This window comes from Phalangium opilio, unplaced genomic scaffold (assembly GCF_054372755.1).
Source record: "Phalangium opilio isolate 3A_F unplaced genomic scaffold, DU_Popi_V2 ptg000089l_1, whole genome shotgun sequence".
Classification (NCBI taxonomy): Eukaryota; Metazoa; Arthropoda; class Arachnida; order Opiliones; family Phalangiidae; genus Phalangium; species Phalangium opilio.
The window spans coordinates 5,358,035-5,373,913 of NW_028324194.1; the positions used below are offsets into that span (position 1 = coordinate 5,358,035).

Here is a 15,879-nt window from a genome sequence, read left to right on the forward strand (position 1 = left end):
GACGGCCGAAATAGATTCAAGCACCCGCGTCCGTGTTCCGCGGCTTTAGGTTGAGGCGGAAGGGGGTAGGAAATGTTTTTGGAACTCGACCAATTTTTTTCTCTTTAGTGTAGGCGCGATGGAAGCAGCATAAAATCCTCAAATTTGTTCATTAGTGCCAGGATCTATTACCAATGCTAGAATACTTTACTTCTAGACCCTTATCCTACTTCTGGTACTAGAGCTAGCATCTGCTACATTACGAGCCTATTCAGTCACGGCTTGTTATCCCTGCAATGGTCGGGGAGGTAATCATACGCAGAGGGGGAGGGGTCGACACTGCTCTGGGATAAAGGAGGTCTTCTCATATTCCACGGCGCGAGCAAGTTTCAATGAAGTGTACTTTTGGTTTTTATATCCATATACTTTTGGTATTAACACTTTTGCTCGGGATTTGTACCTATATTGGGAATCATTTATCGAAAACCTATTGTTTTTAACTCTTTTCTTTGAAAACGATTCCAATAAAAATTCCAACTTGCTGGAAATGGTCTTAATTACAGACCTTAGTACGAAATTCTTTTTATATATATTTCTAAATAAAGACTTTTTCGTTCTTATTATAGTGTCTTAAATTCAAGCCTTTTGCATTTGCCTACATCCTTTTTATATTCAGCGTGAACGAAATGAAATTTGGTGATTGTCTTTGCAGAGCGTTGGGAGGCGTTCCTGGGAGAGCGCTTGAGATATTGGATGGGTGGTTTTAAAGCGCAAATTAATGACCTAGACTTTTTTCGCCTTCTATATGGCGTACTCTATAATCTAACCGTATCGAGCCGAGTGAAAAGGAACTTAAAATTATATTCCCTGGATAAAGGGCCTTCGGTGCCAACAGTCATTAATACTCATTTTAGATGTAAAATTGAGTGGATGGCTCCATTAGAGCCCCTAGTCTCAAAAAGTGAAAAATCATTTGTTTTAAAGTCCGTTCCCCTTACACTCTTTATACTTACCTTCAATACTTTAGCCCATGAACTAATCATACCTGGACTGCCAACTATCACGCGTGTTTAGCTGGCCTTGGTCAACGAGAAATGATTTGAGGTATTGAATTGTAACCTCCCGTAATAATCAAGGGACCTCCTGGGTTTCCACTCCAGGGGTGTACGGTTACATAGAGGATTAACACACAGCGTTACCTCTGACCTTTCCCCGTACTATATAAGCATTGTCTGCTTATGACATTAAGTCAGTTCTCCTTTACTACTAAGATGTAGTAGTCGCTCGAGTGAAGGGTTTTGCCCTAGGATTGGACTTCATCATCCATTAATAGTAATTATGTTAAGTTCTTTAATTATATAATGCAAGTGGCATTTAATTATTATTTAATTAGTTAGTTTAATAAAGTATGATTGAATCTAAGGAACAGTGTAGTTACTCTTAGTATTAGCCAAGGCTTTTATGGCCACGTGGGGCGAGTTTAGTAATCTCGCAAGCGTGGTTACATAAATGGCGAGCTTGCCAGGACCGACGGGTCCTAGGTTATTGTAACTTTGCTTTGGCTATGCTAAGCCTTAGTGTGATCGGAGTTTGTAGTAATTAGTTGTTAGAGTAAAGTTAGGGTAGTAACGTTGCGGTTCCGCACTGCGGATTGGACTAGCCGTGACATGCACTATTGAGTCTGAGGGTCGCTCAAAACCTTCCTTTACAACAATTCACTACGATCACAATGTTCAACTCATACTGAACTTCTTCAGAAGCAAGTTTAATTACTTGGCTTATCTCAACGGGACATTCCCTTAAGAGAAGAAACTACAGTCAGCAGTCAACGCCTACAGAGGACGATCCTGAGTCAAGTTCTTCAACGAACGGTGGGACGGCCGACCACCCTACTGCGGAGACTTCCTCAACAATATCGTCTGATACGGCTGCTTCAGATCTGACTGGACGTATTCTAACATGCGAGGATGAGAAAGCTAGGACGAGCCAACCGATGCTACAGTTCCTGCTTTCGTCAATTTATTTATAACTTTAAATGATTAACCTAGTATGCTAGTTAACTGGAATCTTTTAACTATCTGTTACATTATTTGAAGTTAATTACTATGTTATTATGTTTAACTTTGAAAGATTTATGTATTTAAATTTTCTACCGATGAAGTCCAAATCTTGTCGTCTGGGGGGATGTAACCTCCCGTAATAATCAAGGGACCTCCTGGGTTTCCACTCCAGGGGTGTACGGTTACATAGAGGATTAACACACAGCGTTACCTCTGACCTTTCCCCGTACTATATAAGCATTGTCTGCTTATGACATTAAGTCAGTTCTCCTTTACTACTAAGATGTAGTAGTCGCTCGAGTGAAGGGTTTTGCCCTAGGATTGGACTTCATCATCCATTAATAGTAATTATGTTAAGTTCTTTAATTATATAATGCAAGTGGCATTTAATTATTATTTAATTAGTTAGTTTAATAAAGTATGATTGAATCTAAGGAACAGTGTAGTTACTCTTAGTATTAGCCAAGGCTTTTATGGCCACGTGGGGCGAGTTTAGTAATCTCGCAAGCGTGGTTACAGAGTTATTGGTGGGGTAGCGTAAAGTTATAAGCGAAATAGGTTACCAACAGTCTGGAATTACCAAACTACCTCTAGTCCAAAACCAGTTTATTAATTGCTTGGACTAGTTTTTAAATTCGAGAAGTGGGGGTTACTGGTCCTCGGGACCAGTTCATTAATTGCAAATCTATAAGAGGACAAAGGCGGGGACCAGTCCGGAGGCCAGTTTATTATTTCGGACACTAGGGGCCACTGGTCCCTAAACCTAGTTTAATTAATATTCTTATTGCCCAGACTGGTTACCAAGGGTCGAACCCGGACAGTGACATAGGGAAAAACCAGGGAGAAACTTTTCTGTGCACAATTTTCTCACTACAGCAATAAGAATGGTAAGAGGGAGACTCGGAGTCAGACAAAATGCACATAGTCCCACGTTCCTAAAACGGTACTGTGCCGTTCCCCGGTTACCATAGTTACCGCTACCCCCTCACGGCAAGAGAGTGTACGTTCTCACGCATGCGTTCAGGCGTCCTTGCTCCCTTGTTTCCAACAACGATCATGTGACGCGCGCCTTTACCAACGTCTTGCGCGTCAAAGTTGCGCGCCACTGTATGCGGTATCTGCCTCGTTTGTTTTGCCTTCTCCCTTTCCAGAACGAATCTCCTCTCTTATACATCCTCCTTGCTACATGTTAAAAGGTGTTTCCTCCTCTTTGTCACTCGGTTTATCCCTTCCATCAAACTTTACTGAAGTTAACGGTAATAGTTAGTAGTACAGGGCACTGTTAGTTAGCTATAGCATAGGTGCATTCCAGCCACCCAAATCTATGCATTGTAAAGGAACCCTTTTGTAAAAACCATTCACAATGTGGGTATGCCTTCGTAGGGATTAATCCTACCCTATTGATTTATTAAAGCTATAATTGGTTTTGTTGGTAAGTGGTGATGAATCAGCTATTCAGGTCGTTAACTAATATCATAAGTTTATAAGATATGTTCGTAATGCTCTAGAGTCTAGACTTACAGCTCGAGCTAGTTCGAGAACGACAAGCGAGAATTGAATTCCTACACTCGGTTGATTTTGCAGCCAATCTAGTTCCTATTTAGTCTATACTAAACCTTTGACAGCGCCTCACCAGGCGTCGCTTTACGAGAATCTATGACCTACTTTACTTCATGACAAGCTCTCAGTAACCAGTGACAAACTTACGGAACATTCAATATAGATACTTATGGTAAAATAGAGGAATCACTTTCTTATCATAAACTGATAGTCCATGCATGATTGGTCTCTGAATTTCCTTTTCAGAACCTTTCATCCTTGGCTTTAGATTTACTTTCCAACGTTAGTGAACGGAAAAATCCTTGGGCGTAATTACGGTTGACCCACCTATTTATATTAGGGCTTTCATTTCGGGTTTATTTAATTATTTCCAAAAAATAAACACGTAAGAAATTCTAACCTTCGGAGATTTTAAGCTTAAAATATAGGTCACAGAAGATTATTTTAAGAAATTTAAAAGCATTCTTGATTTTGAAGTTTGTTCTGCTCACGTATGTTGTTTACTCAAAGTCATTTTAAAACCTAGGGTTAAAGATTGTACATTTTATTGACCATGTAGGGTTAGGTGAGAACGGATACCCATACTGCAAAGATATTCAGTTATCCACAACATTATCCACCAATATGTTGATAATTTAAAAGTTCGGCTATGTAACATTATTAAAGTTTTAACATGGTTTTAATATATTGCTTAGGAAATCACATCCAACCAAAATTTTATACAGCGAGCACGTATTAGAAGCAGAGGGAAAGATAGAAGGGTGAAGGTAACTATAACAGGACAGCCCGTTATCTCTCTCACGCGCAATTACCTCGGCGCACAGCCGAGGAGCCAGACGTCACGTGATCCGTTGAAAATACTGGCCTTAGACAAACGTCTCTAATTTTTTCTACTCTCTGTTACGCCGTTTGCGCATGTGCGAAACTCTGAGACCGAGTTATAACTAGGTACCGGCTTTGAAATGGGTGGGGGGCTTACTAAGAATTTGGTCTTTGCGTGCCTCCTTCTCATACTTACTCACTGAAGTGTTACCAGGTATCTTCTTTCCATCAAAACGTGCTGAGATTATCCGTAATAGCAGGAGCAGATGACAAAGGAGTCTCGGACGCTAGCTTCCATAATGTAGAGGGCAATGGGATCCGCGAACGTCACGGTTATTAACCAAAATCATTACACCAGTGCCACCTCTCGTAGGAAATTTGAGCTTTATTTTCCAACCAATAGCGTGGCTGCAAAGTCTCGAAAGGAGATCTGGGAAATCGCGTCTGGAGCCTCTCTTTAAAAATACGTATCGTCTGCTTATAATTAGCCTAGGCTTAACGAGTATTAGAGTTAAAAAATGGATTTCAACGACTTTTTTAATCATTTTTTAGACTAAAATTGATAATGAAAAGCCCAGCGAGTAACGTATGTACACTATTAAAAAACTAAAATGTGTTTCAGTGCCAAATTTGTCTAAATTTCTTCTTGAATTAAATGATAGCTACAAGAGGTTGGGAAAAGAAATCCCTCACGATCTTTTAAAACCCAAAAAATAAGAGACAGTGATTTCGCTTCCAACCTCTTGTAGCAGTCAATTAATTCCTACCTTTAAGGTCACAAAATGTAGTCTTATCTTTTATCTTAATACCAACGGTTACAGCTGTTTGAATAAAGTAATTTTATTGTGTATATTAATGTCGCGATCGGGTAAGACGAACCTCAGTAGCCACCGTTAGTCCGTTATTACAAAAAAAATTCCCAGCAGACTTTGGTGCCAGAAATAATCCACCAAAAGCATCGTCTGCTATAATATATAGCGCCTCTATGGCAAACGATACCGCTACAGCTGTGACGTACGCGGGTCCCATTGCCCTCTATATTGTAAAAGCTAGCGTCCGAGACTCCTTTGTCATCTGCTCCTGGTAATAGTTAGTATAGGGCGCTCTCGTTTAGCTGTGACAGCTAGAACTTGCAACCAACCCTCTATACACTGTTAAACGGATCCACCTGTTAATAAGCCACACAGGCTTAGTGTTGACTCCGTTCGGTAAAAAGTTTAGATTATTGATATTATTAAATACATGCAGGTGCACCTGGTTTTGTTACCAAAAACATAGTTGCGTGCTATCCAAGTACTTGAAAGCTTTCGTTACTTAAATAAGTGGGAGGGATGATGAACTTTGGAGTTCAATGACAGTGGAGTTTCGATAATTTTGGTGTAAAACAAGATGGTGAAGGACCACTTTAAATAAATAAACCTGAAGGGAGCATTGAATCCTCCCCGTTTCCAAACTTTTGGACATGAACCAAGAAACTATACATCACTGATTCACTCAATGACAGACCAAGGACACCAGCCAAAAATTTAAATTCCTTATAACAAAATAGGAATTCCTTTCGGGAATTATAGGAGAAAAAATGACGAACGAAAAATTTGATACTGCCAAAGGCAGGACTGTGACACTATTACTACTACTACTACTACTACTACAACAGGGCAGGTCAAACTAAGAGCCTCATCGTAGATGTACATCATACGATGTGGCTAAAAAACTGTTTTTATAGGAAAATATAGGACTAAAAATGCTCCCATATAACACTATTTTGGCTTAAAGGCCGGGAAACGGCGAAAAGGGTTCTTGTCAAACTGAAAACCTTGCATCGAACTAACAATGGGCGACCGTGCTTCAAACTTTTTAGGGGTTCTTGTCAAACTGAAAGCCGTGCAAAGCGGTTCTTGTCAAACTGAAGATAAACAATGGACAGTCTCTTAAATGGGGGATGCAAAAAGTCGGGGAAACAAAATTTAAGAGACTGTCCATTGTTTATCTTCAGTTTGACAAGAACTGCTTTGCACGGCTTTCAGTTTGACAAGAACCCCTAAAAAGTTTGAAGCACGGTCGCCCATTGTTAGTTCGATGCACGGTTTTCAGTTTGACAAGAACCCTTTTCGCCGTTTCCCGGCCTTTAAACTATATAGAAAAATCTCAAAAAAATTAAGATATTGGAATTTACTTTGAAAATTCAGAGAAACTTAATTAAAATATAATATATAAAAACTCCTGAGCGAACTCCGCAATTTCGGTGTCTATAGTCAAATATGATATTGATAAAAGGGCTTAATACTTTTAATCTTTTTTGAACCGAGTTGAAATTTTTCCTATGATTTAATTATGGTTTGATTATGAAAAAAGTCGCCTTTAGCAATTATTTACAAAAATAAGAAGTTACGTACCTGTTGCGATGAAAGCTCACGACTGTATGAATCCGAGCTTTGTACGAACACTCCTTTTACACTTAAAACATTGCACATGAAATACTGGTAGGACTGAGTTAATTAAAGTTGAGGTAGGGGTGAGGACGATTAAGTGCTTTGAAACTCGAAAACAAAGCTATTTGACTCGGCTTTCCACGCCTTTTCCCAGGATAAGTTAAAACGAGCCGTATTTTCACAGAGAAATTTGTTCTACATTGGCCCTAACTGCGAGTAAAATCTAAAGTAAATATATTAAAACGAAATGTTTCGATCAAGAAGCATGGATGGCCTTGTTTTAATTTTTTATTGGTGAACAGACTACAAAATCAAACATTTGGAGATTATGCTAAAAGAAAAATCATTTTTAAAATTTAAAAAATAAATTTTAAATGAAAAGGCAGCTAAATTAACGTTATATCTTAAAAGAACGGCCTTTTTCTAAAAAGTTTGTCAAGACAAAAATATTAGCCACATCGTATGATCGTAAAGTACGTAAATTAGAACAACGAGATCAATTGGAAAAATTTAAAAATATAATATACTTTTTGCCTCTCCTACCGCGAAGTTATATCTCCTGTCCTCAAATAAGATCATGACTCCTAGTTGAAGAGATAGAGAGAGAGAGAGAGAGAGGAAGGGGACCCTGTCTCTGACAAACTCTCCGAGACTAGTCCTCTATTCGCGAGCGCTTCTTAGCAAGCGGTTTTAGGCGAGGCTGCTTAGTACTGGGCTGGCGAGCGATAGGTCTGCGGTTCGATTCTCCGTGGAGGAAGAAAATTTAAAAAATATAATCTCTTTCCTGTATCGAGTTCAAAACTCCACCTGTGAACTGTTACGTTAACTAAAAAGAAAAATATTTTCTCTCGACGTTCAAAAATGACGAACAGGACTGTGGCACTACTACTACTACGAGAATGACAACAGGGCAGATCAAACTAAGAGCCTCATCGTATACTAAGATGTGGCTAAAAATGAAAAATAATGATCTCTTATTTGAAAATAATTAGCATTTAATTTGTGTTAAAAACTATCAAGGACTACTGCGCCACCCGCCATTGGTTCTGCTAAATGGAACCACATACCCCTAGGGGATTGGTTGAATTCTCACAGGCTGAGAGAGGTACGGGATAAGTGGTTCGAGTTATCAGACGCCACTAAACCAATGGCGGGTGGCGCAGTAGTCCTCGTTTTTAAGACTAATTAAATGCTAATTATTTTGAAATAAGAGATCATTTATTTATTTATTTCAAATAGTTTTCCTTCTATATTCAGAAAAAGGCCGTTCTTTTTAAGGTATAATGTTATGATACCTGACCATACCCGTTAAACAAAACACCTTTGAAAGATAATCATGCAAATGGGTTCTTGACATATATATTTAAAAAAGGACGGCAGGGTTTCATGATTAGCAAATTAAATTCAGTTTTTATAAAAGTAATCAAGTTGAACAATAAGTAAGGAATAAATTGGTTTTGCAGGATAAAGGAATATTTACATAAAGCTTTCTGAATTAATTATTATAGGTAGCGTCTTTGTTTCAAACTTATTATTTCTCCAGAATGTTCATAAAAATGTAGTTACAGCTATAGCTATACTTGATTTAAAATTCAAGATTGAAACTAAATATTTGATGGCCTTATTAAAGGGACTATAAAGTATCGGACCGTTAAATTGTTTTTCTTCGTTTTATTTTGACGTCATTAGCTATTATAAAACGCGTCAAAGATGAATTATTTTTCATGGTTGTCATAGCGGTTCCTCACATCCTGTTATTCTCCGGGTTTGCAACTTCGATAACAGCTTAAAAAAATTCAACGGTCCGCGGACTGCTTTACAGACCCTTTATGAAATAATAATAGCTTACGATATTTTTTTTTAAAAAAGTTATAACTACTTTTTTCATTCTGTCGCTAAATAATCAACGAATTTAATCCCATATTTGTAAGATAAAATTCAATTAAAAATTAATTTCATAATTTATTCTTTACAGTTTTTAAGAGTGGTCGGAAGAAACATTTCCGGTCCATGGTATTTACAAAGAGCTATTAAGCAGAAAATATGATTAACTTAGTAATTACAATGGTTCTTTATTCACTATTAACTAAGAATTTCAAGTGAAGAGCGTGTTAGTATGACGTAACATGACTACGTGTGAGAGTGAACTAAACACTTCAAATTTAATTATGACCGCTAATAACTGCATGTACGTATCCAGAAGCCAGTGTGATAGTTATCACAACGAATATTTAAATTTTTAATATTGCTTTCCATAGGTATTTCATTTTTAATTACTAAATTTAAATTATTTAAAAAATCCAAAACTGAGTATAAAACATGCTCAGAAGAACGTAGCGTATTTCACGACTTGTAGTCTGGTACCCTGCCTTGTCCATGGTTAAAAAACAACCGTAAAGTTTAATAGATAACCTTAGCAAAATGTTTGACTTTTATCAGATTTCTTTTCTTTCTGACTAGTCAGCCTTAACTGTTGTCTTTTTCTGCCTGTCGCTTGTTTTCGGCTTTTGAAACTACCGAAATCTTCAACGGAAAGTGTTACACGCGTTTCGGTATCTGACCGTGGAACGCGACGTCCTCTGTGTTGACGTGAGCGGTCTTCTTCCGCGGCTAGTTGTATTTCTTCCGCGCAACTGGTAGACAAGGATTTGACAAGATTCTGTTTAACTCCACCAAAATTATGTGGAACTGAAAAATTAGGTTCACTGCGACACTCGCTGTCGTCTGACTGAAACTCGCACAAACGACATTCGCACGAATGAGTTGAAGTTAGTTCCGGAGTCACAAGCTCCGGATATTTGGCAGATTTATATTTTTCCCTACTTTTTCTTCTACGTTTGGGTTTTTCACTACCACTTCCGCGATAAACATACCGCGAAGATTTCGTCACTTCCGTTTCACTCGCTCTGGTTCCCTTTTCTATAGTTTTTTCGCTTCCGAATTTAGTTCTTTCCTTAATTGCTCGGATTTCCGTCTCATTCATTCTCTTAACGAGTTCACTTCCCCATTCGATACGATGTTTAACATTGACGGAAGATGAAGTAGTTGCGCGGAAGCCGCGTTCCATTCTGCTTCCAACGTATGTGGAACTAAAACCAGTTCCACCACTTCCGCACTTACCGCAGGTGAGTAGTTTCCAGAAGGCGCGGCGGAAGGTGCGGTTAAAGGCGGTGTAAATTAAAGGATTAATGGTAGACGAAACATAACCTAACCACAAAAATGTGGTGGCTAAATATTCCGGAAGTGAATCGGGACCGGATATCGCGAAGAGGATGTTGAGAACGAAAAAGGGACTCCAACAAACTACGAAGGCGAAGAAAACCAAACCAAGCACTTTAGTCGCTTTTTGCTCGTTGTGAACTTGCGCCCTCGTGGTACTTCCCAAAACTCGAAACATCGTTGCACCTCCTTTAATTCGAAAGCTTTCTTTTCTGTTCATAATAGAAAAAAGGTACAGTTAAGATAATTTGCTCAAATAATTTGCAACTAGCATAAGTTTTTTTAAAATGTTCTATGAATTTGTCACTGGTTAGTGAGAGCTTGTCATGAAGTGACGTAATTGAAACGTTATAGATTCTCGTAAAACGACGCCAGGTGAGACGCTGTGAAAGGATTAGAACAGACTAAATAGGAAGATGGACTGAAAAACCGAGTGTTATCGGTTTTTGCGTCGTTCTCGAACTAGCTCGAGCTGTAAGTCTGTAGCATTACGAAGTATATGAAATGCCATACTTATGAACCAGGTATGAAAATATTATTCCGGTAAAAATTACGGTTAGAGGGGACTAATTGCAGGGATATTAGATGTAGATAGAGTTATTCGAAGGGATAGGGGAGAGGGAAATTGTGGAAGCATTATCGGCGTGTCATGCGCAGTGGGGCCGTCTACTTTTTAGTACCATTCAAGGCCTAATCAAGGATGATGAGGGTGGGAGGATACGACATCTGATTGAAATAGGCGCGCTTACTGTGGAGCGGCTTAAGTTAGGTGGGACGCAAAAATGGGGGAGGAATACTCGGAATAAATTTTTTCGACGTAAAAAAGGGGGTGGGCAGCCCTCAGTATCGGGACATACAATGGGGCTGATACATGGCTATTTCTGCGCACTCTCATGATACAAAAAGATTACAGCGCAGACGCTACAAAGTGAGAATGAAGGCAAAGTTTTAGCCCCGTATCTTTCCCTCAAAGTTACGTCGAAATGGTCTATACGACTTCAATTTTTCCTTGAAAGGGGAAAACAAGACGGCGCGCGTTTTAGACTCCCGTTAAAATAACCCTCTGACGCAGAGGCTATAGATGCTCATCCCTCTGGAACATCCAATATCCTTATAATTGACTGGCTGGGCTATTTTCCCTCTCTGTTGAGAGCCCTTTTTGACTCAGATTTGCTCCTATACCCAACTTATTTTTGAGGAAAGTATTAAAACCAAGAAGGATAAATTAATGGTGTAATAATAGCCGGAAAATTAATTACTTGGTTAAGGGACTATGACATTAGTGAGATGACGTAAATTAGAAATTTTGATTTTCGATCGATGCACTCAGAAAATTTTAACTCTTTTCTTTTCACGCCTTCGGCCCTGACACTTCACCATTATAAGTACGTGTAAAAATTAGTAAATCATTTAAATGATCCACTTGTGAAAAACCTCTGTTATATTAGCTAGACTACATAGGTTTAATACTTAAAGGAAAAGGTGAGGTAACATAACATTATGCCTTAAGAGAACAGCCTTTTTCTAAATATAAAATGAAAAATATAAAAAAATAAATGATCTGTTAGTGTTATTTCAAAATTATTGGCATTTAATTAGTCTTAAAAATGTGATCTACTAGGCCATCTGCCATTGCTTTAGTGGCGTCCGCTAAACCGAACCACTTACCCCTACGGGATTGGTTGAATTCTCACAGGCTGAGAGAGGTAAGTTAAGGTAGGTTCGATTTAGCAGACGCCACTAAGCCAAAGGCGGCGCAGTAGTCCTCGCTTTTAAGAGAAATTAAATGCTAATTATTTTGTAATAAGAGATCATTTATTTTTTTAAAATAGTTATTTTTATATTTTGAAAATGCCATTCTTTTAAGGTATAATCAGTTATGTTACCTGACCTTTACCTTTAAATATTGACCATTTTACTTTATCATTTCAATTTGTTTTATTTCTAGTTTTTTTGGGCTATTACATCGAAGCAAGAAGCGATATCTAGTTTACTAGGGAGACGTTTTAAGGTGCCTAAGTATTTGTGTGCCTTAGTCCCAGCCCCTTTCAAATTACAAGGGGGGGACGTAAAAGGAGGAGGGGCTCTTTTGCCTCTCTTCAGTCGGAAAATACGTACCAAGAACCAATGAGATGCTGGTTGTAATTTAGAGGCGGAGGTGATTAACTTCGGACCTAAGTTTGGACTAGAGATAAAGCTAGAAGTGTGACGAATTTTTACCTTCTCCCTAGTAAACTAAATATTGCTTCTTGGTCGAAATAACCTTTTTTATTTCATTTTAACATAGGCCTATAGGATTTTTTTCTATTCTGGAAGTTCCTGTAGGCCTTCCGTCTGATAATGTCAGTGTTTCATTCACTGTCGTTGTACTCGTTTTGATTTGCTCTGCTATTGTGATTTTGAAGTTTGACTTACTGTAAGGTAAGAAATGAATCTACAATTCTCTTTGTTTTTTCTGTAGACTTTAGTGGGGTAATTGCAACTCTTCGTTATTTTTCTCAGTGTTTCTTTGACTGCCGATCTATTAGTTTTGCTTTGATTTTGCGATTCAGGTTTCATTCATTCTTTTGCGATAAAATAATACTTATTCTACGCGAACTAAGTCGCAGCGACATCTAGTAATACATATTTGGTAGTTGTTTGGGGCCTATACCCTACAAGATCAATATGTATATCCTCTTCATGCGACTCCTGTCCTATCAGAATCCATGATTTCGCTGTATTTTTAGAAGAAGTTTATTTTGTTTTCAGCTCTTGGCTATTTCCACTTATTCTGCTATTAGGCCAATAATTGGAAATGTGCGTCTAGCCCTTTTTATTTTTTCCAAATTTCGGTCTGCCGATTGGTACACTGACTTTTTTATTTAGCCCCATTGCATCAGCTATAACCCGCGCATAAGTTTATAAGATAGGTTCCATAAGTATGACACTTGCTATCCTTCGTAATGCTAGAGACTTAGTTCTCGAGCTAGTTCGAGAACGGCGCGAGAATTGACTACAGCCGGTTAATTTTGCAATCCACCTACTCCTTTATAGTCTGTACTAAGCCTTTGATAGCGTCTCACCAGGCGTTGCTTTACCCTGAATCTATGACCTACCTCACTTCATGACAAGCTCTCAGCAAAGAGGAAAGAGAGAGGGAGATAGAAACGCGCTTTATAAAATCCGCCGTAAATGGGAAAATAGGGGGGTAGTAAAAACAATTTTCGGTACGTTAAGTTTTAGGACGCATATCCTTTGCGCATGGGGGGATTGACCTCCTCGCCTTATCTCTGTCATCCCCTACGTCAACTATGTGCGAGAAAGCAGCGCTCAGGCGCCGCGGTGTACCGTAGATTTTCCCCCGTTTTCACCACGCATGGATCACGGCTGCCTTTACTGATTCTCTCTCTCTCTTTTTCTCCTCTTTGCTCTCAGTAACCAGTGATAAACTTATGGAACTAATGTTATGAACTTCTGCTATAACGTTATCAGCTGGTCGTGGTCTTTCTTTCCAGGATTCTATCTCTTTCTCTCTTCAATTGAGCTTATCGATTTTTCCCTTCTATGCCTTCTCTTTAATAACTGTTTTCCCGATACAAGCTATTTTAGCTAAATTACATGTAGATTATATTTATCTCACATGTTTAGTATACGTGGTTCACAAATCAGTGCTCTGTTCGGTGTAGGTTACGGCCGGCCAATTGCGGGAAAACTAACCAAAGTGCTGGTTGGTGATGAGTGCAATTGGTAGAATTTAAAATTGGGCGAGAAACAATTCGGTGGCATTGAAACCGACAGAGCGTCAATTGGGCAAATATAAATGCTACTTTTAAAAGAGTTAAAATTTGCTAAAAAAAATTAAATACAAAACCTAAGCTAACCTAACTGAACCCAACCTATCCAGAACTTAACTGTACCAAGCCTACCCTGAAGATAATGAACAGAATGAACTTCGAACTAACCGAACCGAACCTACCCTGACATTACTGAACCAAATCAAACAGAACCGAACTGTACTAAATCTAATCTGTCTTAACTCAACCAAACCTACTATACGCCACGGAACCCAACTTAACCCGACCTAACGGAACCAAAATCAAACCTAACTTGACCTAACTGAAACAAACCTGACATGGCTTAGTTAACTAAACCTAACCTGACTTCACAGAACATAAAATTACGATCATTAAAATTTTATGGTCTTTAAGAAGTATGTTGTTTTACAAAATAAATCCATTCGTCCAATTGATGCTCTGTCGGTTTCGTTGCCAACCAACTTTCGGACACAAAGTTTTCAGTCCTCCGAATTGTTGCTGCACAAATTTTGTACACCCATTCGTCGTCACCCAAATGTCTTTCACCCAGTTATCGTGCTCCTTCTACTAAGATAGGAAATTCTTGTCGGTTTGCAAACCTTCAAAATTCTCGGGCAACACCGGGTAGCTTAGCTAATGGATTAATAAAAGTACAAGGAATGCAGCTTACCCACAAGTGGTTTTTCCATTTTCGTGTTTTGACGAGGTAGAAATCTTTCTCATAATGGAATTTGAGCCAGAAGTGCTAGCAATCGGCGACTCGAAACTAGTGCTGGAGGATCGCGGAGAACTACGTTTCCGACTTCTTAGAAATGTGGAAGGAAATCGAAGCCTTTCTTTTGAATTGGACGACCCGCTACGAGAAATTCTAGTCGAACCACAATAATGGCACACCAAGGCTTCCTCCATTTCCAAAGTGACGAAATCCGTTTCAGCGTCCAGAGCTTTTGATTCCGGTAACGGCTCAACCCCATTTTTACCAGAGCGTTTCGTTTGACCATCGACCGTAATATTGGAGGCCATCTCGGTTATTTCTCCGCGATTTACTTTCGAGTTTTTCTTTCCTTTACGTTTACTTCTTTTAGCCAGCATAAGAATCTTCCACGTTGATGGTTTGGGTTGCCCTGCAAATAATGTATTCATTAATTTATTAGCTTTCACAGATAAGTTTAGTTAAACGTGGTTGTGAAGACATAACGTTATGTATAAGTTCTAAAAATATAAAAATCGATCACTAAAGTGATTAGTTATTATCAGCAAATGTGGATGAGAGGGAAAGTATGACAATGGCCATAGAGTCTGTGTTAAAAAACGCGGACATCAAAGTTTCGCCAATAACTATTTAGTCTACTAGTGACTGATGGACTTGCAAACTCGCGATTGAAAGTAGTTCAGACATTTATGCTCCTTGGTTTAACCACAGCCCACTCGATCATGCGCATCACGACGCAAGCTGCTCGCGCTATAGCTAAATTACTGAGATTTGTTTTAAACGTATCTAGTTTTATGTGCTTTTCTAGTGCTTCGATAACCTTACTTAAATCCATATTATACCTTTTAAAACATTACCAGCTACACTGTCCTGACTACAAACACAAATCGAGGAAGTTGTAGCATACACAATAGCAGACGACGGTAACCACGTAACCGCGAATTAACACAAGACCTATTTTAAGGGAGTGAACAGGCCCAGTATAGCTACGCCAATAAAACGGTCAACTACGGCGAAACTCTGATGACTCGCGACTTTTGGCCATTTTCATACTTTTTCTCTCATCCACTTTTGTTATCAGTAAATTGCGGTGGTAAATATACGGCATATCAATCTATAGATTACAACAGGAGTCCTGTTTAAAGTGGTATTTTATAAGGCACTACTACCGTCAATTACTAGTTTTAGCGGTAATGTAACTGAAAATATGTTGTCTGTAAACGAAAAACGTAATGTCACAAATATCGCTATAAAATAAGGGTTCGAGTTTAAAAAAACCCAGCCCCAAAAACACCCAC

At 38.7% G+C, this 15,879-nt stretch overlaps 1 protein-coding gene across 1 annotated transcript in view; it reads right to left on the reverse strand.

Moving 5' to 3' along the window:
• Positions 1–9,008: 9,008 nt before the first annotated feature.
• Positions 9,009–15,879, reverse strand: part of 5-HT2A (5-hydroxytryptamine receptor 2A) — a 111,789-nt gene continuing 104,918 nt past the window's right edge. The window contains exons 5-6 of the mRNA XM_089849606.1: positions 14,540–14,993; positions 9,009–10,284 (exon numbers count right to left, since the gene is read on the reverse strand). Coding sequence (XP_089705732.1) covers positions 9,267–10,284; positions 14,540–14,993 — 1,472 coding nt within the window. The 3' untranslated portion in view covers positions 9,009–9,266. The remainder of the gene's footprint in view (positions 10,285–14,539; positions 14,994–15,879) is intronic.